The 26,474-nt window shown below is 33.8% G+C and overlaps 2 protein-coding genes and 1 long non-coding RNA gene across 7 annotated transcripts; 2 read left to right on the forward strand and 1 right to left on the reverse strand.

Annotated features, from left to right (window-relative positions):
• The first annotated feature begins 298 nt into the window (after positions 1 to 298).
• On the forward strand, positions 299 to 3,016 carry LOC130713062 (serpin-ZX-like). Its single transcript, XM_057562864.1, has 3 exons — positions 299 to 712; positions 821 to 1,603; positions 2,861 to 3,016. Exons 1-3 carry the CDS (start codon positions 299 to 301, stop codon positions 3,014 to 3,016), a joined length of 1,353 nt encoding a protein of 450 aa, XP_057418847.1.
• Positions 3,017 to 7,251: 4,235 nt separating this feature from the next.
• On the forward strand, positions 7,252 to 16,830 carry LOC130715480 (uncharacterized). 5 transcript variants are annotated; one of them, XR_009011672.1, is made up of 8 exons: positions 7,299 to 7,630; positions 7,855 to 7,946; positions 9,447 to 9,604; positions 9,806 to 10,031; positions 10,360 to 10,503; positions 15,161 to 15,271; positions 15,397 to 16,414; positions 16,534 to 16,830. It is a non-coding gene; the product is annotated as an uncharacterized LOC130715480 (long non-coding RNA). The 5 variants fall into 5 exon arrangements; XR_009011675.1 differs by lacking the exon at positions 16,534 to 16,830 and adding an exon at positions 8,039 to 8,103 and having other exon boundaries at positions 15,397 to 15,591; XR_009011673.1 differs by lacking the exon at positions 16,534 to 16,830 and having other exon boundaries at positions 7,252 to 7,630; positions 15,397 to 15,591.
• Positions 16,831 to 21,543: 4,713 nt separating this feature from the next.
• On the reverse strand, positions 21,544 to 25,384 carry LOC130716085 (probable serine/threonine-protein kinase PBL3). The gene is made up of 6 exons (XM_057566273.1): positions 25,092 to 25,384; positions 23,822 to 24,162; positions 23,593 to 23,728; positions 23,181 to 23,314; positions 22,674 to 22,797; positions 21,544 to 22,403 (listed from the first exon to the last, which is right to left on the reverse strand). The coding sequence occupies exons 1-6, from the start codon at positions 25,165 to 25,167 to the stop codon at positions 22,036 to 22,038; spliced, it is 1,179 nt and encodes a 392-aa protein (XP_057422256.1). The 5' UTR covers positions 25,168 to 25,384; the 3' UTR covers positions 21,544 to 22,035.
• Positions 25,385 to 26,474: the final 1,090 nt, after the last annotated feature.

Genomic DNA, 26,474 nt, shown 5'->3' on the forward strand with positions numbered 1-26,474 from the left:
GTTGTCGAGAATACACTCGTTCACACACTACACTTTGGCAAAGCGTTTTCTCAAAAGGACCCCGAATCTAAACTTCCTTTAGTCGAACTAAGAGGATATTTGTTTACCAAAAATCCGTGTAAACAGGTGGATTTACTGGTTGTTAATTTGCATCCTGGACTGGGCAATTGTTATTGTGTATGCTTCAGCTTATGTCTTTCTGTGGCAGAGTTTGGGATCATATATAATGCAATTTTCTCCATTCTGAAACATTGACTTATTGCTTATTTTTTAGGATTTTGAACCATTGAAGTAAAGTATGGGACGTATAGTTAGAGCAAAAAGGGACCTTCGAAAATCAATCAGGTGTCAAACCGATGTTGCCCTCAGCATCACAGAGCATTTATTCTCAAAGGAAGAATATCAGGAGAAGAACCTCATCTTTTCACCCTTCTCTCTCCATGCTGTTCTTTGTGTCATGGCTGCGGGTTCAGAAGGCCCCACGCTCGACGAGCTTCTTTCCTTCCTCCGAACTGACTCCATCGACCATCTCAACACTCTCTTCTCCCAGCTCGTCTCCGTCCTGCTCTCTGACGCTGCTGCTCCTTCACATCGTCTATCTTTTGTCAATGGAATGTGGGCTGATAAATCGGTTTCCCTTTCTCATTCTTTTAAACAACTTGTGGCCACTCATTACAAGGCGACTCTGGCTTCAGTTGATTTTCTGGCCAAGGTACTATCACATTTTCAAGACCGTCTTAATTTTTTATTGACAAACAAATACTTCTTTTAAAATGTTTATGAAAAAATAATTAATTTTGATTTTGATGTGGTTTTCAAGTTTGACCAAGTGCGCCATGAAGTGAATTCATGGGTTGAAAGAGAGACGAATGGCCTTATAACAAAGCTTCTTCCTCCCAAGGCAGTAGGCAAGTTAACCAGGCTTTTCTTTGCAAATGCACTGTACTTAAAAGGTGCGTGGAAACACAAGCTTGATGCTAGAGGCTATTATGATTTTCACCTCCTTAATGGCACCTTAGTCCAGGTTCCCTTCTTGAGAAGCGAGAAGGAGCAGTTTATTAGCGTTTTTGATGGTTTCAAAGTACTCCGCCTTTCTTATCAACAAGGTCTAGATAAAAAGCGTCGGTTCTCCATGTACATTTTTCTTCCAGACGCAAAAGATGGACTGTCAGCTTTAATTAAAAAGCTGGCCTCAGAGTCTAATTTCTTGAAAGGCAAGCTTCCTCGGCAAAAAGTGCAAGTATTTAATTTCAGGATTCCAAAATTCAAGATTTCTTTTACACTTGAAGCTTCTAATATGTTGAAGGAGCTGGGAGTGGTTTCGCCTTTCTCTGAACGGGATGCAGATTTTACAAAAATGGTGGACTCTCCTTTGGATGGAGAATACGTTGAAAGCATGTTTCACAAAGCTTTCATTGAGGTAAATGAAGAAGGCACTGAAGCTACAACGACCAGTTCAATGAAGAAGGCGCCGAAGGGTAAAATGTGTTGTACCCGTCGTCCTGGTATAGATTTTGTAGCTGACCACCCTTTCCTCTTTTTAATCAGAGAAGATTTGACTGGAACAATCCTCTTTATTGGGCAGGTGCTCCATCCTCTGAAGGTTAGCAATTTCAATATCTGATTTGTATTTTGTGATTAGGACTGTTCTCGTTCTCCTATTGATGCCAAACATATTCGGAAGATACAATTCTTTTCACTTGGGATGTGCATTATATAATAGACCAGGTCCTCATTGGCATCATACTTGTTACTTGAATTTTCAGCAATTCAAGCTGATGATGTGTGGGGTTTGAGAATCAATAGAACACAATCAAGTTTAAAGTTTCCGCTAAAAGAACTCAATAATATGTCTTACATCACATAATTCCTTCTTTAAGGGTGTGTTTGGTTCAAAGGAGGGGAGGGGTGGGAAAATGACCTCTTTTTTATTTGGTTCAGGAGGGAAGAGATTTTAAAAGATATTTACTTTAATGACCCTTAGCCGATGCTACACTTCACAATGTTGATGGGATCTCTTAGGAGACAGGGATAATTCATGCTAAGAAAAATTAGATTAACTGGTGAGAGTTGAGATAGTTACTTAAATGCCTAGGATGATACAACACCAGCCTCAGTATTTTGGATTACTCTAATGAGCGTATATGTACGAGTCTACTGGAAGTGGAAAAAGATTATTTGATGGTAAAGACTGAATGTCCCTCGAGTTCTTGATACAATGGGTTTTATATCTCGTTTCTTTTCTCAGTGTTTGCTTGTTGCATTCATTATACATGTCTTCCTTTATTTATTCTTACTGTATAATGAACTCACCAAATTGATAAATGGTTTCTCCATTGTATTTCTTGGGTACGTTTGCATAATTTGTGTGCTTGATGAAGATTGTCTTCATTTTTAATCCACAGAATGTGGGTATTAAAACTGGGCACGAAGATTGTGCTATATACTCTAAAAGTTCACGCGACATAAGGCATAAGAGAAGACACAGAGACTGGTAGCAGCAAAAAATTGATTGGAAAGGAGGGACATTTTTGTCTAATGAAATGTTTCCCCTGCAACTCCTCCCACTTTTGGAGGTTACACAAAATTAAGTTAGGACTTGGAGGGGTTTTGGTCCCCCTATTCCTCTCCTCTCCTAAATATTGAACCAAACAATCTAAGTTAAAAAAACCCCTCCCCCTCCATTCCCCTCCAACCAAAGAATATGCAAGTGAGAATGGAAATAAAGACAATTGATATGAAATTTTAGTCATCTACACCTGTTGTTTTGTTGGGTTTTTGTATCGAATACAGTGCAAGTATAATTTCATTTTGTTATGTTTTACCCATTTGATTTATTCTTATACACAAAATGTTTTAGGAGGAGGATGAATCTAGTGATTTTGAAGCGGAGGTAAATTGGAAGGAAGAAGATGAAGGTCCAGCAAAGAGGAAGAGGTCAAGCAAAGAGGATTCAGATGCGGATGATTTTATAATCGGTAAGCGAAATAGAGATGGGTCCTTAATTAGGTGGTAGAGTCAATATTAGTGGGTTAAAACTTGTGATAGAGCAAATAACTTATGCCATTATTTATTACTATTTCTGATGCCCGTAAATTATTGGTTTATTTCTTCTGGTTTTAATTTATTGAATGGATTTTTTTATTACCATCTGGCTCGTTTATTGTAATTACATGCTGATCGGGTCAGCGGCTTCTCAGCTTGCCAACTGCCCCTTCAGAATTCCATTTTTCCTTATTAGATCAGCCACCTTACTTTCATAAAAATGATAGATATTTGAGGTAGAAGACAACAGCGGTCCTGGTTTATTGTTCTTAGGAAGACAGCAGTGATCCTGGTTTAATTGCTTGAAGAAAGCTTGGTTGGTGAAGCCAAGCCTGGCTTAGTGGCTGGACCATCTAAGCCTATGTTTGGTTTTCCATTGGGATTGGGATCGGGTCAGCGGCTTCTCAGCTTGCCAACTGCCCCTTCAGAATTCCATTTTTCCTTATTAGATCAGCCACCTTACTTTCATAAAAATGATAGATATTTGAGGTAGAAGACAACAGCGGTCCTGGTTTATTGTTCTTAGGAAGACAGCAGTGATCCTGGTTTAATTGCTTGAAGAAAGCTTGGTTGGTGAAGCCAAGCCTGGCTTAGTGGCTGGACCATCTAAGCCTATGTTTGGTTTTCCATTGGGATTGGGGTGGGTCAAACCAGTTTGCCTCACATCTGTGTATTTGCAATTTTAAAAGTACATTTACCAAACTTTGTTACACCTCTAAACCCACATTCATCTCAAGAGTCACTTTTCCTAAACCCAGATTGAATTATTCTGTGACATAATTGAACTCAATTGTCTTTCCCATTCTGGTTTATATAGTTGGTAATGTGTAGTTAGATTATTGGTTACTCAAGTTAGATAATTGGTTTATCGGCTTAGTGTGTGTTTGGTTTCAAATCTGGAGAGGCCAAACGTGGATCCAGAAATCCAAAAGCAACTATTTCTTGCTTCTGCAAACGTGAATCGGGGTCAAACGTGGATCAACAGAAGTTTTCCAAACACACACTTAGTGTTTTCTCTCTTTTTGTTGCTGGATGCGGAATGCCGTTCAATAATAATTAAAAGTTTACTGTTAAAGAAAAATAAAATTTGCTGTTTATGAAGTGAAGGTGTTTAATCAGAGTATTGAGAGATGCTTAATCAGTTTATCAGTATTGAGAATGCTTAATCAGAGTATTGAGAGATGCTTAATCAGTTTATCAGTATTGAGAATGCTTAATCAGTTTACAAAAACCAGTTTTCAATAGACTGATTTTAAGCTTTAATTTCATTATAAAATTAATATCCTTTTTGGTAATTGCACACTTTGAAAATTGTTTTCAATTAACATCATCCCAACAGGATTTGTTTATCAAACTTAAAAAAAAAACGTAAATCTCATTACAACAAATCCACTTTGCCATGAACTCCGTTCAAACCCACATTGACTCAAACACTATTTTATAATTAAAATTGGCTTGACTTAATTGCAGTTTTGGTCCCTTAAGTAACACGAATGTGTGCATTTGGTCCCTAATTAAGAATACGAGTTATTTTGGAACTATTGGTGATACGACTGTTCGACTTTCGGCCTTCCGTTAACTTTCTGTTCAACTTTCGTCCTTTCGTTAACTTTCCGTCCAAAAATCTAACGCAATCTATTTCTATTTGCTCTACCTTCACTTCTTTCTTTTATTTACACCATCTTTTCTTCTATTCTCCCCACATTCAACACACATCGGCAATTTTTTTTTCTAAACTCTTTTTTCTTAACACACACATCAACAATTAAAACAAAATATAAAAAATAACCCAAAACACTGAAAACAGAGAAATTAACCTTACAAAATCCTGAGCGAGTTTGAGATGTTTGGTTCGCGCTTTTGAGAATCGATCATGCCTTTCGGACGCGAGTTCGGCTCTAGTGTGACATAAAATAGTGCGCCGCTACTGTAGCCTGTCACCAAGCTCACAACCTCGTCGCTGGAGTCCATTGTATATATGGTCGTTGAAGAACCGTGGGACTTATATCTACTTCTTGCATGTGGATTGAAACAGAGAATTTCCACTTATGTAATTGTTACGTATTAGAAAATTAAAGGAATTATTGTTGTGGAGAGACATCTCGAAAACTCAATTATAGGCAATTAAAACAATTAAGGGAATTATTTCAAAAAAAGTAAAGGGAAAAAAAGAATTAAAGTCTGTGTTAAGAAGTCGAGTAAAAGGAAAAATGCAACAAAGCACAAAGAAAAAATAAAATGGATTGAATAATATGTTGAAAAATGGAAGAAGCATATTTTATCCGCGCAAAACAGAGGCAAAGAAACTATATGTCCATATGAGACATTGGACCTTATTAAAATTAAAATTAAAAAAGAACCAGGTGAATCGCTGCTGCGATGGAGCATCACGGTGTTCGCTGCGACGGACGAAGACAACGAGAGTGTAGTGTACTGAACCAGATGAATCGCTGCGATGGAGAGTTCTCAGAGTCAAGAACCAGGTGAATCGCTGCTACGATGGAGAATCACGGACACGGTGTTCGATGCGATGGAGTTTCCAAAGCCAAGCTGCGATGGAGCTTCATCGAATGGTTCAAGATACCGAGAATGAGAGTGAAATCGAACAGATGAGACGAAGAAGCAGGAGAACGATGAAGCTCGAACAGAGGAAATGGAGAACAGAGGATTTGAGAGGGAAAGAGCGATTGAAACTCGTTCACGGCTATGTTTCTGTTTGGCGTTATTTTTGTTTACATGAGTAGTTGAAACGACGAAGACACTGTTTGTTTGGCTCCCATGTGATTTTGGTTTTGGTTTGCATGTAACAGTGTAACATAATATTTGGGTAATTTGAAATCACTTTTATCTTAACCGACTTTTCACCCAAAAGCCAAATTCACCAAACTGAACACAACTCTCACTTCTACTTCCAGTTGTCATTGTTGGGGCATTAATTGAGAATTTAAAAATCATCACCTGAGATTATGGGACAATAACAACCCTTTCTTAACCATTGTAATAAAATCTTCATAAAGTTAATGCTAAAATGAAGTCTTCTATCTAATATTGGACATATCATAAATGGAAACAATCTAATCGAATATTCTAATAACAATTGTGGGTAATAGCTTGTTTTAATTTGCAAGGAGGAACAACGAAACGAAACACTTCTTTAATAGGACATTAATTAAAGTGACATGAAGCTTGTTATTATATTAATTGTATTATAAATTTCATATCCTTTATAGTAGTTAATAATTATACACAATCAAAAAAGTTAATAATTGTATACAACTTCAAAACTATCTTTAACTAATATTATTCAAACAATATTATTTCATGACTCTGTTTTGAAGTAACAATATTTAAACATAAATCACATTACATTCAACCTACTTTAACTTACACTAAGAAATTAACCCGTGCGGTCTACAGACAAGACTTTCTACAAATTGTTGGTTAAATTTATAATCTAATATGAAAGTTGAGATATATAGTTGAATAGTGATAAATCAACAATCGACTTCAGATGCAGTTTAGTAAATGGTAAAATAAGAAGATAACAACATATATGTATATTATTAAATTTGGAGTACCAAAGTGAGTTGTATGTATATCAGTAACTAAAGATTAATGGATATACATCATCGGTGTAAATAAGTTTTACACTGACGTCCAATCACATTATGTCACATAAGATTAAGTGGTTATAAATCTTTTTAATTTTAAGTAGTAAATTAATAAATTAATGATGCGACAGAAATCGATTAAGTACACGTGTAAAATAAATTTACACTGTCAGTGCACCTACCATTTTCTCTGGTAAGAAACATGTTATTACTCCATCTTTCCTAATTATATAATTATATAAGACACTTTAGAAAGAATTTAATGTTCTTTTTAAGACTACTACTGAATTTTAGAAATATTTGTTGCTCATTTGCATATATATTCTTGTATTTATTAAACTTTTATATGATTCCAAAATTTTGATAAGCAATAGTAATTAATCTTCCTCATAAAGTACCTAATCTATAAACTATATAAAGGGAGAGTTTTTGCAGCCTTGGGGGTAAATTTGTCAATCAACAAATAATTTCAAAGACTATGAAGCTTGACCATGGATATTTTGATAAAGATGTCTTTTATTTCACTTGGATTGAATCTCAACCGTTGATTTACAATAAGTTATTAGTTAGGGATTAAATCTTGACCATTGAAATTAACCTACAATCTTGATCTCCTTCAATATTTCGCTGACGTTTTCGTTTTCCTTCCGTTTTCATTTTTCCACCTTCTTGCGTCGCCCGTTTTCATTTTTCCTCCTCTTTTAATCGGGTCACCCGTTTTTCTTTTTATGGATTCCGTCTTCCACCTCATTCGCAGATAAAGAGCTCGATCGGTTGTCAAAGGAGACATCTTTGTGGTGCTTCATCTATGGTCTCAAACACCTTTGCAGCCGTTTCACACTCAGCAGCTTGAAGGAGATGGATCCAAGGGGATCTGTGGCTCTTCCGACAGCGGAGTGACCTGATTTTTCCCTTTCTGCTTTAATACCTTCTCTACTCTGCACTGATTTCGCCCGACATTTATGCTTGAACAGGTTTTGTTTGACAGTTTTTAAATTCATCATCTCAACTGTTACCATCCTTAGAAAGTGTTTGAGTTTCTGGATGTGAAATTCATCACTACTTTGATGTAGAGAACTTCTTTTAGCTACCATTTACTATAGAAACATTTTTACTGCATTTGATTTTTGTTTGTTGAAAAATGTTAGATTTCTCTATTGATGTATTGGTATAACGTTATATCTTTTATAATTTTTAGGTTTCACCAGTTCTTTTGGTGGGATGTGGCTGCAACTCATAATGTTTATTCTCAAAAGAAGCACGAGCACCAACAAAAGAAAAAGCAAAAAGGTTTCTTTCTCTTCATTTTCTCTCTCTATCAACTTACTGTTTTATTTTACTTTACAGATTCAAACTAAAAGTTCATTTTTTGTTTCTTGAAGCTTGGCTTTGAGTAAGAACTCTTGAAAGCTACCACATGCATGCTTTGTTTCCCTCTTTTTAATGTGTATGTCTTTTGTTAGATTTTTTTCCTCTTTACGACTGTGCTTTTTCTCTAATATAGCAATTGTGTTTTTTTCTCAAATATACTATTTAACACAGCTTTCTATATGCCTGAAGCTCTTAATATCCATTCTTAACTCTATCTTCAAGTCAGTATAAGTAAAGTTATCTATATTGGTTAATGTCCATGTTTTTGCATTGTTACTCTCATCTGTGTTGGTTGAGTGAGACACTTTTCCAAGCATGTAAAAATTTGGTGAAAGAATCCCTCACTGGATAAAGAATGAATAGTTATAAACTCACTTGAAAACCATTAAACATAATATATGACTATATTGTTGATGGGTTGAAATTGGTTTGCCTTCCCAGTTTTAAAAAATTGTTTCTTTGATTAGGAATTAGGTTGTTTTGGCAGATGGGTAGTTTTGTTTTTTTGTGATTGTGATAGAGGTTTTGAGGGGAAATGAAAGGATGCTAGGCAATTCCATAATTTCCATTAGACAAATTTAAAGGGAGAGACAAGGCTTGCAGAATCAAGAAAAGAAGTTGATGTAGAGATAAAAAAGAATGCAAATGTCATACCACTTATTTGATTATTTCTATTTCAATATTAGTTGCCATTCTTAAGTAAGTAAAGAGGGCCTCTCACAGAGTTGAAGGGCAATGAGTGTGGCAAAATGAGTTTTATATTCGGCAGTTGAAAGACTCCCACAGGTACTTCTCTTTTAGAGTGTTTGCCAATTTTTATTTTATGGGTTTGTTGTCTTTGTGATTGGGTTTGATTGGATGGAGGGGGAAGGATAATGGGTTGAAATTGGTTTGCCTTCCCAGTTTTGAAAAATTGTGTCTTTGATTAGGAATTTGTTTGTTATTATTGATTGGTAGTTTTTTTGGTGTGATTGTGAAAGAGCTTTTGAGGGAAAGTGAAAGGATGCTTGACATTCCCATTAGAGAAATTGGAAGGGAAAGACAAGGCTTTCAGTTACAAAAATTGTATTGATAATTAATCATTGTGACTTTATTTTGAGCACTATATTTAACCACATAAACAGGAGTCCCTTTTAATTAAAAAATACAGGTTTCATAGTTTAAAAAAATCAATGGTCATCAGTTATTATGCATTAAGGAGTATTAAGTGTGTTCAAGGGCTATCATTATAAGTTATGAAACCACTAAATATTAGCTTTATGTCTATTTAGTATTTTTAATTGAGGTGTTACGTATTGGTCATGAATTACTCTTTAATAAATGGAGAACCATCTCATGTTGCATGCCTAAGATGTTTGACAAAATAATAGAATTCCTCATTTTTTATCACATGATAGGTAACTTAGCTATTTTTCACAGATACATTATTTTTGAAGAAAATTTTCAGAGATACATGCCCTGTTTGAGATTGAGATTTGGAATATCTGAAGGTGTTAGAACCATGGAAAGCGAAGATGCAATGTAGAGTGACCTGGAGAAAGAGAGCGAGAGATCTGAATCGATGAGCTGTGATTGAGGTACTGCTTTTTGGTCGTCTTCTAATTTTCGGTGAACTTATTTTCAATTTTTTGTACAAAAAATTAACCTCAGCATCTCATCACTTTTAACATAATTGTAAGCCTCTCTTTCGAATTGGTGGTTGGGCCCCATAAACAAGAAAGAAAAGAAAAACTGAAATTGAATTTTTTTTTCTGATGATTTTCTTCTAATTGATCCAGGCGGGACTAATTGCAGGCAACATAGCATTTGTGTGTAAGCTATTTGGGAGATTCAACAGTGCTTTTGGATTTATCATTGATTTTGGCATGTTGTATTACATGTTTGCACTGGGCATATATACAAATGGATCCTTTTGTTGTTTTCGTGCAACCACGCAAGCATGCTAAACTTGCTTATGCAGGAGATATTTCAACTTTCCTCCTAGCAATTATCTTAACCTCGATGGTAAGGTACTTCTAAGGGGAAAACAAGATTCTATAATTCACCTTCTCCCTCTCAGCTCTTCTTTCTAGCACAAACTTCCCAGTCCTGACCCGTTTGATAACTCACCACAATGATGGAAAATTAGATATTAGAAGAGCTCTTTTATTAGTTTGCTGATTTTGTTCTCCTTATCATGATTGTTCTGTTTTCTGCTTTGCATGTATTGTTTACCTCATTTCTTCTTCTTAAAATGGCTGTTCTGTTTTGTTTCCTCTTATTTGTTATGTTTTGGGGTTTGGGTTATAGTGGTTAATCTTACTATGTCTTCACTTTATCATGTATAACGCAGATCAATATGAGCATGCCTGCATTTCGTGTAACTGACTGCCTTGGGGCTTTTCGGATGAAGTTTGAATGGAGACATGTTTATTTCTTTTTGCTCTATTAAGCCAATCTAATCCAAATCTGGGAACATAAATTGAGGCCCTTGAAGGTAAGAACTTTAGAAAATTGTCATGGTTTGTGGTTTATTTTGTAAACAGTGGCATACTTAATTGTATAGGGTGCCTAGAGAAATGGAAAAACTATATTTTTTGAATAGGCTACTAATTTGGAGAGGTGAATTGTTATTTTCTGAAATTCTTACTTGCAGACATGTGAATACAACATGTTTCTTTTGCCCGTGTTTTATCGATTCTCCCTGGTGTGACGTTGAGTCTTCCTTCAACTTTTGCTGTTATTTTTTAGGGTTAACTTTTGTTGTCATTATTTATTCAGTGTATGCTGCTTTTTTATCATTCATATTGCCTTTATTTTTTAAGAGCTCTAACTCTCTAATTCTATTTCTCCCCATGTGGATATCTGTGTCATTTTTCTCATTATTTGACCTTCCTTTTGACCATTCACATGGTCAGAGATCAAATAGAATAGTCTTTGAACCAAGATGGCTTCTATGACGGTAATCAGTAATTTTTATCTCATAGCTTCTCTGATTAATAGGATGCTAATTTGGTAAGGTTAACTTCTTAACTGCTTTATCAATCTCTTATGGTCAAGCAGTTGGGTCTACTGATTCCGTTCCAAAAACATGCTTCTTTGACAGTGTTGTTGTGCAGGTGTATAGAATTACATCACTTTTAAAATTACTGTGTTTACAAGCTGAGGGTGCTGCTAAAATGACCGAGGAGGCTTGAAGGTGTGAAAAACGACTAGAAGGGGGGGGGGTTGAATAGAGTTTTGAATAGAAAAACTTTCCCCTTAAGATTTAAAGTAAATCTTTTCGGTTTCTCTGAGATAGAAGGTGCAGTGGATAAAGATAGAGAGAAGAGAGAAACACACAAGTATTTTATCCTGGTTCACTTGATAAATCCCTCAAGCTAATCCAGTCCACCCGTTAAGGTGATTTCTTCCTTCTTAGAATGAAGGCAATCCACTAATCAGATAATTGTTACAACTGCACTTGAAACCTACAAGTGACTAACAATACACTGACTTAGCTCACACTAAGATTCACTCTCTTAGTCTTCTTTAGGATCCGATCAACCTTGATCTCCTAAAGGAATCACCACTAAGATTCACTCTCTTAGTCTTCTTAAGGATACTGACCTACCCGGTCCCTTAAGGAAAATCAAACAACTGTTTGAGGTTGGTGTTTACAAAGGATTGCTTCTAAAATAAGCTGAGTGTAAACTAAATAAGAACAGATGAAGAAAGTAGAGGCTTGAATCTTTTCTTGTATTGCAGCTCTTGGTTTCTCTCTCTACAGCTCAGTCTTTCTTCTCTTCTTCAGCCTTAAATAGTCCAAGGTGCAAAGGATATTTCTGTTGACAAAATATGACCGTTGGAGGGCATTTCTGGAACTTCCAGAACCTGCTGTGGCTGAACCTTGGTAGGTAGGCATGTTAGAATGGTACACTGCTCTTGTACTTCTTGATAGAGACATTTGCCTTTAACCAATGACATCTGATCAGAGTTATGCTTCGTGTTGGAACTTGTGAAGCTTGGTGATCAGAGTCAGAGGGATGCTTGGATCCTCTGACCTTCGTAACTTCTGCTTCTGGACCTTCAGAGCCTCTGGTCCCTCATAGCTTCTGGTCTTCAGATCTTCTGATCCTCAGATCTTCTGATCCTCTGATCCTCAGATCCTCTGATCCTCAGATCCTCTGATCTTCAGAACTTCTGACGAATATATCTTCTGGTGTCAAAATCAGAACCTGTTTGTCAAAACACTCAAGACAAACATTAGAGTATCATAATTGTTCATCCACAAATAAATACTTGTTATCATCAAAACATATAGTTGTACCACATGACCAAATCTTGATCTTACAAGGCTGGGTTTGTTGTTGTTCCCCATGTTCCTGAAGCTTCCAATGCCAGAAATCTTGCATGGATTGCAAGTGCAACAAACTTCACAAAGCTGTGAAGTGTATCTAGATATAGAAAGAATATATAAAGTGTATCAAGTTTTCACGTTTTTTCAACTTTCTTTCTAAGTTTCTTTCTTTTGTGGGCTTAGGATTCTGAGTTCCCATTTGTACTATCAATGGATGATATTTTCGATTTTAAAGGGCATTATAACACCAGCTATGATGTATTGGAATTGAAACTTGGTGGAATTTTGAAATGGTGTAGAGCGATGAAATAAAATCAGTCTATGACAAGTTGAGTGGTTTATTGCATAGATATGAAGATATAACAAACCAGAAAAAAAAAATTCATTTTTTTAAAGGCAAATGTTAGTAAGTTACAAATATCCCTCCCCAGAGGGTTCAAACCTTGCAACTCTTACTACTTAAGTCATCATTCCGAGATAAAAAAAATTACAATTTAGCGTTCAAAGTATAAAAAATCACATAAAAAAAATTGAATATCCCCATGCGATGCACGGGTAAAAAGTACTAGTACATTAATAAAGTGTAAATGAAAGAATATATAATTTTTTTTACTTTCCTATGTAACCAAAAAAAATATATAAACTTTTTTTAAAACCAATGCATCAGTTAATATCATTACATATTTTCCTAATAAGTGCAATTATCTCAATGAATCTTATAATTAGGAACTAAGGGAGTACTATGTAACTTACTCCTAGTTGATTTTAGAGGTTTAAAAAACGGTTGAGTTTGGAGTTTTTAATTGTTTTTTTATCTAGATTGTTTTAATATTAAACGTTATTGTTTTGATGAGGCTCTTTCTCTAAAATTGGATTTTTAGGGGTTTTGTTTTGCTTGTTCTTTTTTTATGTTCCCCTCTTTCATGAGAAGGTTGTTCTCATGTATTTTCTCTTCAATAAATTGATTTTTGCTGTCAAAAAAAATATATTAAACGTTATTATTTACCTAATTTAATAGGCATTGATATAAAATCGGGCAAGTAAAATTAATTGTTGTGTTAGTGCATTTAAAAAATTAGTATTTAAAATTATTAAAAACCTATTTTTGCATTGTCACTATATTTTCTAGGTACAGTTGTTGATTCACACTACTATTCTTTTGCTTTATGTACCACTTCATACTTTCTAGTTTCTATTGCTCGTAAATAGTTTCAGTTTTTCAATTTCATTTTTATATCTACTGAGAATGTTTATGACAAGAATGATGAAATTTTCCAAACATGTCAGTGGATTCAAGGTTATTCACCTTCACCTTAAGCCATAACCATGATTTGTGTATTGAATCAGTTCAATAGCTTTAAATGTATCTACCTACTTATCACTAGAAATTACAGAGTTTTGAGTTTCCAAATGAACCACACAGCTGCTAACCAGATTGTTGAGCCACCTTGTAGATGTTGAAGGAAGTGGACTGCCAATCCTTAGGCAACACAATGGAAAAGCCAAGCCACTTGTAGATTCCAAAGACCATATATAAAGGATACATAACATCTGCACTATTGGTGATAATTGCACAAACTTGCTCTCATCTGCACACAACTAAACTTTCCAAGCTAAAACCAACACATTTGATGGAGCTTTGATAGACCATCGCCTATTAAATAAACCTTCCACTACTTCCAGGAATGTCCTCCCGTTTACCAAAAGCCTCAGTTTGCACCAATAGCATTTTTAATACAAACATTGAGATAGTTTTATGCTCTAATAAGCTCTTCAATTCGCTCATAACCATAAATTAAAGTACTGCTTCAGTGGATGAAAAAAAACAAAACTTGAATTCTAAGGCTTGCTGTATTGAGAAAATGTAATGCATTAGACCGGCATGATCAGTGCGGCAACTCTTCTGTGTAATTTCTGGCTTTTTGTTATATACAATGTTTAAAATAAGAAGCTATGTAAATAACCATATGCACTTGCAATGGAAAACAATACTGCCAATCGGTCACATATATATAGGCTTCTTGATCCTTTTATAACGGTTAAGATACTACAGGAGCATACAAAAGAATAAGCACATTATGGACCTAAGTTTAAGATAAATTAAAGCAATGGATTAGAAAATTTCCAATATCATATTTTCAGGCTATATAACACCTCAAGCTTTCAGATTACATTTATTTCAGCTAGTCTGCTATAGTTCATAGTTCATACATGCAGCTGCTAGAGTTATATATATTGGTTACTTCTAGCACTTGTTGCTGCTAAATTTCTATTAAGAAATAGACTTGAATTTTTAATTTGTTGGATACCAACAGCTAAAAAATAAAGAGAGAGAAGGATATCAGAGAAACATGTAGAGCTAAATTCACTACTTGCCTGTGAGATGAAAACCATAACAATCACTGTTGGGAAGTATTTAAGACCAAGCCACAGCCCACAAGGACATAAATGTCAATTGAGTAGAGCCTGACTTCCAGTTAGAATTCGATTTTTCTTCATTTATTTCTTTCTCTCCTTTATAGTCAAATAATAATAATATGGCTCCTATTTTCCATATGTCATGTAGAAGTCATTTAGATGCACTATTTTGTGTTTTAGTAGTGGCTCATAAATAAACTGAATGCAACTAATACTTACTCTAGTATTTAGTTCAATATGAATTCGGATTTAAAACTGATTTTCCTATTCCTTTTCTTTAACCTCATGGAATAGAACTGACAGTAATTTATTTTTGAACATTCTACTTTTTAGTTACTGGATGACCATAATCTATTGCCTGGGATTTCATTTTTACTTCCTTTGTTTGTAAATGCAGCATGTTAGGGGGCACTTATGCTATTGCTGTGAAGGACACAAGCTAGTTAACATGAAATTCGTTAGTCTCCTAATGAATGAATCATAAGATTCACTTGAAGATTGTTAGCAAGTGAGTATCCCATTGTCTGCATCCATTTCTTTTATTTCATGTCTTAAGCGGAAATTATTATTCATTAAACTATGGTATTATTGAACTTTCTATCCAATATGTATATCACATATATTTACCTGCAGATGCAACATCAAATGTGATAGTGGTGGAGATTCATGCAAGGAATAATTATTGCAGCTAAGTATGCCTTACATAGAATAAAGATTCATGTAAAGCCGTAAAGGAATAATTATTGGTTTCTCAGTACATATCGTTTAATTTGAGTTATGAAATATAACTTCTGTTATTGGTTTTTGAAACAAAGTGTGGAAGATTGCTCACAGCTAGGATATTTTTTTTCTCCAAAGAAGATGAAAGATGAAGGAAGGATCTCTTTCTCTGCTTCTTTTTCAATTATAGGCTTTTGTTCTTATTTGTTTTCATGTTGGTTCCTAGTACTTGGGCTACCTAGTCTTTGAAATATATCTCCTTCTAAATCTTGGCTAAGGCATATGACCTGATTTTCAATTTTAGGCTTTTGTTTTTATTTGTTTTCATGTTGGTTACAGAAGTTTGTAGATAGAAGTTATGAGCAGAAACATGGTATAAGTTTGGTGCCCTGTGAAAACTGACTTTAAAGATTTGAATAGCATGGATCACTTGCATTGTTTCCTTCTATCTTGATTAATAGTAGACTTTTTGTATCAATCATTTCCTATAATTGGTGCATCAATCATTTATGTAGACTTCGTTCTGGGAAAAGAATTACTCAATTATTTTATATGTTGTGTAAAATGCCAATGTACTCTTTCATAGACTTCAAGGGAAGGAAGGTAAAGAGTGGAAAGTTATAATAATAAGTTCACTGTGCACCAATTGGACTAGTGAGATTAATTTGGACTGTCCCTCATGAGACTGAAGAACTTTTACAAGTGGTACCATTTATGCAACATGGATGTTATTGCAGTCGGAGATTTTTCTGATACCTAAGTTCTTTTGTTTTAGTGTTCATGAGGAAAATATGACTTCAAGCCTGATTTTGGCCAGAAAATTATAGCTACTGATCCTATGCTTATATTATACCAACATTCCAGTTCCAGGTCCCATCACATGATGAGCCACGGCTTTCTTGCTTTGTTGAATCTGAAGCTGCTGGTGTAAGTAAGTAATAAATCATTAACTTAAGTATAATATAGAGGTTTTTTGTTAGCAATTTTATCTTGGTAGAAAATTAACATTTTACTTTGGGCCTCCATGCATTAAACCAAACATATATATAGCTTGTGCACTACTGATGTCAGAAATTGAATCTTCCTTTATGGAGCAAAATCAAGTTCAATCTACCAGCTTGAGAGATGAATATTTACAAGTATGTTGATATTATATTTCATTTTTACATTAAAATGACTGATAACAAATTGTGGTTGATTTTGGAGATAATATTCTCACTGTTCCTGCAACACTCCACAATGTACCTGTTGTTGTAAATTGTAATTGAGTATGAAGCTCAACTCCAAAATACTCTTCTACCACGTGAGTTGATAATATATATATCACTAGGATTATACCCGTGCGATGCACGGAGGAACATTTTAAATGGATTAAATAAATTACGTATTTCAACTCATTTTAATTTTTATTGACACGTCACTAACTTGGCCTGTGAGAGCGACACGTCATTCTAGAAGTTGTTCTTTTTTAATATATATTGATTTCTATGCACTGATAGTGTAAAAAGTTTTACAAAGTTATTCAATCACAACCTTCCATTTTCTATTTTAAATATTATTAAATTTAAAATTAATTATGAGCTAGAAAAATATGAGAAGTAATTGAATGATTGTGTAAAACTTATCTACAATGTAAGTGCATAAAAATTAATATCTTAAAAATATGTATTTTGTTAATAAAATTTGTTATTATTATTTTTTAGGGTGTTTTATCATGTGAGACATGTTATTATTGTAATTAATAAACTAACACATTCACAATTTGTTACAAAATATTTATTTTTGGTGAATTTTTTCATGTGAGACAAATTATGACCTTCCATTAGTAAATTAGGACCTTCACGATTTTTTATTAATTTTTTTATTCTTATTTTTTGAAAGTGTTATTGTTATTGTTATTTTTTAATATGCTGAAAATTTTAAATTAGTATGCCCAAATTTTCCCTTATTTTTAGGAAAAAGTTTAGAGAGTTTCGTCATGTGAAACAACGTATTACCTTTCATTAATAAATTACGACCTTCACGATTTTTTACTAATTTTTTTTCCTGATTGGATTTTAAATTTACGATTTTTTTACATAACGGTTTTCTTTCAAAAGTACATACTTTTTGGTTAATTTCTTTTATTTTTTGATTCTTAAATTTATTATAATTGAATTTTTGTAATTAAATATGTATAGTTTCTTAAATTAATTAATATATATTAATTAATTAATACATATTTTGTGATGTTACTGTATGAATTGCAAATTGCTGGTGTATATTACAGGCTTGGTGCTTTGGTTTAAGCATTTTAGTTTTGTGGTGGGAAAGCTTTTTAGTTTTGTGGTTGGATGTAATGTCATACTTGTGAATTTATTATTTAAGGCATTTTAGAGTGTGAGTATTCTTTTTCTTTCACTATGTTTTTTTCATTGGGTTTTCTTAGTAAAGTTTCAACGAGGCTCACTTCTCTTGGTTGTCCTTTAGGGGGTTCAGTTTATTGTGAGTTTGTGACATTACTAGTGTTTTTTACCCGCGCGTTGCACGGGGAATTTGTCTATTGTATTTGATAAATCGATCGATATTTTAAATTATAAAAAATTTAAGATACTAAGAAGGTAAGAATAATCATAATAAAGATGTAGATATTTAAATAGCATAAATTCAGACACCCAATTCTAGTGTTTTGTAAAGTTTTGCATATATGAGGTATAACTGAATTTTGAATGCGAAGATGTATACCCGTGTTACATAAAAGATATTGCTTTTGTGTTTTAGATATGTAACAATACATAAATATATAATTATTGTTTACATTATTAAAAGTACACTTAAGTTATATAAAAATGTTTTTTTTTTCACTCGTACAAATTTTCATTTTTCATGTAAAATGTTCCTTCCCGTGAGATCTCGTAACTCAAATATGTTAGCACTAATAAATTTATAGTACATATGTATTAATATTTTTTTTATTCCTCATACTATTCTTACTATCAAATTATTATAGTTATATACATATATAAATATAATCACTCTTAACTTTTCTTTACCTAATCTGAACGGTTCAACTTTTAACTATTCTTCTTCTTCCACCTATTCCCTCTAATAGTATTGCATGACTCCAAGCTCTAAAACTCACTCATTAATATTCGACACTTCATTAGTGAATCATCAAATTCCATAAGTACTAATTGGATATGACATCATACCATCTAAAATTTCACATTTCACCTACTTCTTTGATCCCCTTGAAGTGCTACTGCATGAGATGCTTTTTTGACCGCATAAAAGCGCTTCTATATGAGAAACAAATGATCAACCTTAGTAAAGCTTTGTTCTCATATCAGTACTTATTCCACAGGTACCAAGAAGTATTACTACAATGTTCAATGCAGAGCTTGGTATATTTGGCAAAGCTCTGCTAACAACATAGAAATCAACCTTAATAGTCAAATTCTTGAGCCTCACTTCCACAATTGGAGCTTTGCTCCTAAGTCCTAAGACAATAGAAATAATCAATCAGTTCAAATCATCTATATATTATATTGGGATCAAATACATGATTCAGTGATTTGATTTTATCTTAAACATAAATTTGACTGATTCTTCTAAAAGTTAATAAAGGGCATAAACAGTGGCTAAAAGCTAGGTTAGCCTCAAAGTAAAATGTTTGATTAGAAGGTTAGCCTCAAAGTGACACACAACTGACATAAAAGCAGTAAAAATGAATCTATGCTGCCCTAAACCACCTTCTTAGAGAAGGAGAAAAGCAATGTAAGCATACTTGGAAAAAGGAGTAGACTTGAATCAGGACGGAACACAAACTTGACATCAATTGCGAGCATTTATGGTTTTAATTTTAACCATTCAAGAATTACCTCTCAAGAAATCTAATTCCCAAACCTCCATTGAAACAATGGTTAATCGGGGAATAGAGTTCCAGAAACTTGACCAAAATACTAAACATCAAATTGTTTTCCCATCTTAAGAGTGGAAAAGAAAATTTCTTCAAAAGGTGCATAATTTCTGAATGCGATCACTCCTTCAATTACACAAAAATAGTACTCCAAATACAACAATAGAAGGTTTTATATGAAAAGAACATACATTTGTATAAGAAATCAGATGCATAATCAACAATGGTACAATTATCAAACTGACAAAGGTAGCATAGTCACTTGTTAAAATTAAATTAACTAACAGTTATTGATCGTGAGAGATAGAATTTAAAAAATAAAACCAAAATAAACTTGGATGATCATTATTTCTCGCCATCCCATAAAAAAAAGTGCAAAAAATCAGTTTGAAATAACATACCTTAGGTACAAACATAGTTGTTAGAGCATTTAAAAATCCTCCAATCATCTATCCCTCTTCTAATCGTGCTGAAACAAAGAATTCACACACACCTTTTAGGACCTTGCTGGGAGCAAGCAAGATGCATCCTCCAATCCAAAGAATATAGTTGAAGAATGTATCCAACATCAAATGCCTAAATCACCACAAACTACATTTATATCCAATCTGTTTGCATCCAACATCAAAATCCTTCTCCAATAATGGCTATAATACACTGTTAGTCATATTTGTTTAAGAATCTAGTTGTATTTGAGTTCATGTTTCTGGAAAACTCATGCTTCGTGTACATGTTCAATTGTCCATGTATCTTGGTTGAGTGTGTATTTTAATATATTTTGAGTCGGTTATTGCTTTCTTTTATTGATTATTAAAATTATAATGGAATTAATTAATTTATGATATTAGGAGATTGAGTTTGTTAGAAATAAGATATGATAGTTATATGTTTGCTTTTTGAATTTTAAGTCGAGTTGCAGGTACATATAAGAGATGAGATGGTTGATGCAGTATCTTAGTTAATTAGCAAAAATATTTTAAAATTTTGATATTTTATAATCTCAGCACTACATATTTTATTTTTATACTGTAGATCATGAAAAAAATAAAAGGAGAAATCAGGGAATTCCGGTAAATATGCAGTAAATTAGGCTAGAGAATTTTCCTAATTTGAAGAGATAATGAAAACGGTTTCAAAATTTATTTTGAAAATAAATTTAGTAATGAGTAATCTAGGTAAATCTTAGATAATTAGAGCAAATATTTTGAAATATGGAATGACACGTGTTAATAGAAGAGAAACTTTCTAATGGAATAACACATGAAATTTTTTATAAACAAAAAATAATAAATTACCTAGTTTATCACCTAAAATAGCACGGCTCTACAATCAAGAGATGAGGAATTTAAAATTTTCATTTACATTAAATATAATGTTACATGGTGGCTGATTTTTTTTTAGTGATTTTTGCTAATTTTTACTTTGATTTTACGTAATTTCTAGTCAAAAAAACGTTGATATTTCATGTTTATTTTTAATTCATGAGTGTATGATATATTTATTGAATGAAATTAAAATATGAATTAAAGAGTGTGCATCCCAGTATTTCCAGGTCGAAGTTTAGAAAATATTTTTTTAATTAAGATAAAATCAAGAAATAAACAATCTAAATTCTAATCAAATAAAAAATTTAATATAAATTACACATAAATAATAGTACTCAATAAAATTAATATAACACAAATCCACTACTACTATGCAATGCCTACAAACAACAATCAGGATTAGAGTCCCAACAAAAGAAATGGGTATCTAAACAACTTATTTCTTGCTCTCAACCACCACTCCACTTGTTCTTAATTTCTTATCTTATCTTGAAAAGCTGAAAAAAATCCTTAATGCATAAACATTTATCATTATCAACAATCACCATGTCAATGACTATTCAAGCTTATCAGCAATCACATTCCACTCCAAAACCAGTAATTTTATACAGAAACAGGAAAGCTTTTGAGAGAGTAAACTAGAACCATTTACATGCAACTAACTGAAATTCTTGTCATTGAACAGTTATCACCGACAACTTGTTACAGGAATGCTACAATGATTACTAGCATTTTTGGATAACTTCTCTTTCCTAATAATCAATTATAACACCCAGAAGCTACTCAAAAGCTTCTCCGTAATTTTTTTTATCACTTTAGAATAAATTGTAGATGGACTTTGAAACACGCAGTTAGTAATTCCTCCTGATACAGAATGGACAAAACAATGCGTTTTGAGGGTGATGATATGTCTCTATGACTCTACAGGTAAAGTAAAGTTAAGGTAAAAGTCTACAGAACACTCTAATCATACATGCTATCACCTAAGACGACCCACAGTGCATATTTGAATGCACGGTGAAAAAACAGGGTGAAGTCAAAATCACGATAGACAATCACAAAAATTAAGGGAATTGAAGTTGTTTCTATCAACCGTGATTTAAGCTCACCGTGATTTTCTACTATGTATCCAAACATGCACAAAAAAAGGAAGAGGATATACAGAGGCATACTTGAAGAGAAAAAACTCCCATGTATTATTTTCCTCTTTGGGATTTCAGAATTTCACAAATTTTGTTGAGGTTGGCAATGGGGGAGCCTCTCAGAACTGTAACAAATGAGAATGATGATTATGTCTCAAAGGGAATTTTACCATTGGACTTTCAGAGTTCAGATCCCTTCTCTTATGGGACTTGTGGACTTTTCCTCTGCTCTAGACGGGTTACGTGAATGTCTCATGACTGGAAGGTGCTCCAAGGTAGCCAAAACCTCAGACATCTGTGGTCTAATCTTGGCCTCACTAATACATTGTAATGCAAGGCTTGAAATTACACAAGCTTGCCTCTGAGAGTACTGTCCTTCTAACTTGGTGTCCATGATCCGGAACAACTTCCTCCTATTATCCAAATAGGGTCTTGCCCAATCAACTAGATTACGTTCTACTCCAGATGTTGTTATGTCAACAGCATGGCGCCCAGAGAGTAGTTCCAACAACACAACCCCAAAGCTATAGACATCACACCTCGTGGTCAGCCGACCTGATAACGTACATAGAATGTAAAATAATACCCCAAAGACAAAATTTTAAATACAATTTCGACTGTTAAGAATTTTTTGTTTTCAGAACATATTTTTGCGTTGTGACAAAAACAATTGTGAGCTAGTAATAGGTGAATGTTATATCAAAATATTTTGCAAGACAAAGCACAACATTGCTCCCCAAAAAGAGGATAACGAGTCATTTCACTTAAGAGGACAACATATTTTTTATAAACCAGAAAGCATGAAAAAAAAAGCAAAGATCAAACCTGTAGCAATATATTCAGGGGCAGCATAGCCTTGCGTGCCCAGGACTTGAGTGGAAACATGAGAACGATCACCAGTGGGTCCTGCTTTGGCCAATCCAAAGTCTGAGAGTTTTGCGTTAAATTCCTACATTTGTATTAAAACATATTAAGTTCATGTTTGAAAATCATTCTATTGTTGATACTAGAGCCAAAGTCAAATCTACGGAGAAGTTAGGTGTCAGAATTGATAATGAGAAAAAGAAGCTGATGGACTACTAGGATACTAAATTTAAATTGAACTTTCAATCATCGATTGAAAGTGAGCTGCTTCATTAAATCTAGGAATGCATTTTATTTTAAATGACCAGGAAAGGAAGAAGGGTTAAGAATAAAATAGATGAGAAGAAAATAAAAATAAAAGATGTAGCTAATTGAGGGTTACACCAACCCATGCATAGTTTGCAAGTATTTTCCCCAAATTCCCACAAGCCACAGAAACATTGCAGTGCTAATACTTTACCAACATACCGAATCTAATAAAATATTAGAAGCCTTGAAATCACGGTAGATAATTTGTTGATCAGAGTCATGTAGGAAGGTGAGACCTCGAGCAGCACCAACAACAACTTTGATTCTTGTTGCCCAAGGAAGTAGTTTTTCCTCTACAATTAACAGTTCCACATTGATTAAAGCATATTCAGTGGCACGTTTTGAAAAAATTTAGGTGATATCAAACATATTTGATAGCTTGATTTGCTAAATGTTATATCAGACCATAGTAAGTGTACTCCTCTATGAAATTACTTAGAGTCTGTTTGGATATGAACCAAAGAACACTTATTAGAGGTTATCTACTAAAAAAAGCACTAGATAAGATCCAACAAGTGTTGTTTAGTCTACATCCAAGAGGGTTTTTAAGCTACTAAAGGCAGCAACATACTGCGAAACAGATGATTTTCCAAGCATTCATTGGGCATGTACTCATAAACTAGAAGTCGGTTATCTCCATCCAGGCAGTATCCAATAAGTTTGACAAGATTCGGATGATCAAGTTGGCCAAGATAATTGAGTTCAGACTGTACAACAAAGTAAACTATGAGTAGAGTTTGATTCATTCAGGGCAATGAAAAAACAGCAAAATTAAAGGCTCATGAATAGAAGCAACCTACCAGCCATTCTTTATGCCCTTGAAAACCTTCAGGCTTAAGCTTCTTCACAGCTACAACCATTCCAGATCTAGGCCATGTAGCCCCAAGGAATTGACCATCAATCCACCCCTTATAGACATGTCCAAATCCCCCTTCTCCAATTAGACTATCAAGACTAAAATTTTTAGTGGCATTCTTAAGATCCTTGAATGTGAAGGCTGTTAAGTGTGGGGACGAAAGTATGTCTCCTTCAGATCTTGGAGTGGGGAGAATCTCAGGTTTACCTCCTTTACTGTATCCATGCGCCGTCGGACCTGTATGAGCTAACAACTGGGTGCTTCTATGAGGAACTTTTGTAGCATCTACAAAATGATTTTCATTTTAGTAAAAGGAAACGCTGTTCTGTAAGAAACAAAAAGAGTAATCTGTAAAGATTACCAAATAAGATGCACAACAAACGAATATCAAAGTCCTAAAGATTTTTTTAATTATCACTTCTCCAATACTGAATTATTATAATCAAGGGTTTAAATTGCGGTTCGCGACCGCAATCGTGGCCGCAACATAAAGGGATTTGAACTGCCCGCATCAGCATCGCGACCACAATTGCTACCACATTTTGTCTGCAATTACGCAACGCGGTTGCGGGAATTTTAAAACCCTGCTAGTACGTCCTTCCAACTATAAAAATGAAAGCACGAGAAAACATTACAGTGAGGTGCTGTCAAGCACACTATTTGGTATGTGGGGACTACTACAACATTCAAAACAAAAAGGTCCTCTTAAGAAACCATAGTAGAAGCATATACATTGAATTTCACTTTGTCAACTGAGACAAAAAAGAAGATAGTTTTGCTTTATATTCATTGATACATCCAATTTGGGTGAGGTAAATATAAGTATACTATTTCCGTGCCTTGCACTGGCCGGGGTCCCATCCCCTCCCCCTAAATTTTATTGTTCACCAAAAATTCATTCATACATACTAACAATGACTTAATAACCAACTAGATAAAAGATGACCTAGTCAATAACAAAGCATATTCAAAAACCACAACCATTTCCTTCAAAACCGCATCAGGAAGAAAATAATTCTCACTTCTAAACTAAAATCAAAACATCATATGAGAAACTCAGAAGAAAAACATGTCACTCTGCGCTCTGGAAGCAGTGACAACTATTGGAAACTAAATAAGAAAAACACATCATGATCTCCCAATTCCCATATCAACAATGGCATAACATTTATTTTGCATGCACATAAAAAGAAACATGTTGGGAAAAAACATACCACAAGGTGCAGAACTGGGTTGGAAACTCAGAAGTTTATCATCAACCTTGGAACGTGCTCCAAAACAATTTCCCATCAGAGCAACCAACCTTATTTGAAAACCCCAGAAAAGAAAAAAATCAATTCAGCTTTATTCTCGGCATGCAATGTGACCTTCATCACATGTCAATCTCCTAACGCATTGTATTGTTGTTCTTTTGCATCATGTCCTTCTCCCGTGTTTCCAGAGAAGAACACGAAAACAAAGAACCAAATTATGGTGTTGTTTCGTATTGCTTTATATGCATATGAACCCATTAACATTTGTTAGGATATACAGACAAGGTTACACATTTTGATTAGAACTTTCGTTGGTCTCAAATGCAACAAGTTGTTGCCAAGTGTACCAACATTTATTTTTCCTTTGATATACGCACACAAAGTTATTTCATGTTAAGGTGAATATGAAAGCAAAAATGTCGCCGGTAGATAGCCAGTTTCTTTAAGCATAAGTTTAAAGTTCAATTTATGAGCGATGCATATATGATCGAAAAATGATTTGTTTTGAGAGGACACTTACATTGATTTTCAAGTTTCGAGGGATTAGTCTCATAAAAAATACAACTAAATAGATTAGCGTAGAGTCGAGATTCACAACTCTTATAAATTGGAAATACATTTTACCAATTTTATATTCAATTACTTAATATTAATTTTTTTTTTACTAAATATTCAATTGTAATTTTTTAATTTATGCAAATTGTATTTAAATATTTTGTTAATCATGAAATGTGACAAAATATCGAGAAATACTATTAACAGGCATACTCTCTTTCGAACACTCTCTCATTTAGTGATTATAGTTTATGTGGGATCCATTAAAATATATAGTGCTCACTTTCAATTTAGTGTAACTCACATAAATTTTGATAAATAAAGAATTTTTTTTGTTATTTATATATACTCATGTCTTCTGTTTCTGTAGGATAGTTCAAGTGAAAGGAGCTGGAGACATATGAGTTGGGTAGGGGGAGGTCCAGGGATCGATTCCTGGCGGGTCAAATTTATCTTTACGATGTACCAAAAAAAATATTCATGTCTTTCTAAAAAAGGAAGATATAGATGGTAATTTGGTATGCACTAATTTGTTATGTCCTTCATATATTTTTCTGTTAATTATTTAAATTGAGATCATGGTGATGAATGAGGACAGTGCACAAGCTCTTCTATATATCTTTTATTTGCTGGGAATCGAATCTTATTCTATGTTTTAAAAACACTTTAAAAAAATGTTTGAGTCAAGAGTTCTTCTAGTTTTATGGGGCTATATAGATATATTTTTTTGGCTTAACTGCATTTTCCCCCCTTCATCTATCGCGGTTGAACAATTTGGGCCACAAATGT

The sequence above is a fragment of the Lotus japonicus genome, chromosome 4 (genome assembly GCF_012489685.1).
Source record: "Lotus japonicus ecotype B-129 chromosome 4, LjGifu_v1.2".
Lineage (NCBI taxonomy): Eukaryota > Viridiplantae > Streptophyta > Magnoliopsida > Fabales > Fabaceae > Lotus > Lotus japonicus.

Excerpts from the sequence above, each read along its gene's own strand:
- LOC130713062 (XM_057562864.1), top strand. The coding sequence starts at position 299 with ATGGGACGTATAGTTAGAGCAAAAAGGGACCTTCGAAAATCAATCAGG. Across the intron at positions 713-820 it reads CAGTTGATTTTCTGGCCAAG|TTTGACCAAGTGCGCCATGA; the intron begins GTACTATCACAT and ends GTGGTTTTCAAG. Across the intron at positions 1,604-2,860 it reads AGGTGCTCCATCCTCTGAAG|GAGGAGGATGAATCTAGTGA; the intron begins GTTAGCAATTTC and ends AAAATGTTTTAG.
- LOC130716085 (XM_057566273.1), bottom strand. The coding sequence starts at position 25,167 with ATGGGAAATTGTTTTGGAGCACGTTCCAAGGTTGATGATAAACTTCTG. Across the intron at positions 23,729-23,821 it reads AAGGGCATAAAGAATGGCTG|TCTGAACTCAATTATCTTGG; the intron begins GTAGGTTGCTTC and ends TTTGTTGTACAG. Across the intron at positions 22,404-22,673 it reads CCCTGAATATATTGCTACAG|GTCGGCTGACCACGAGGTGT; the intron begins GTTTGATCTTTG and ends GTACGTTATCAG.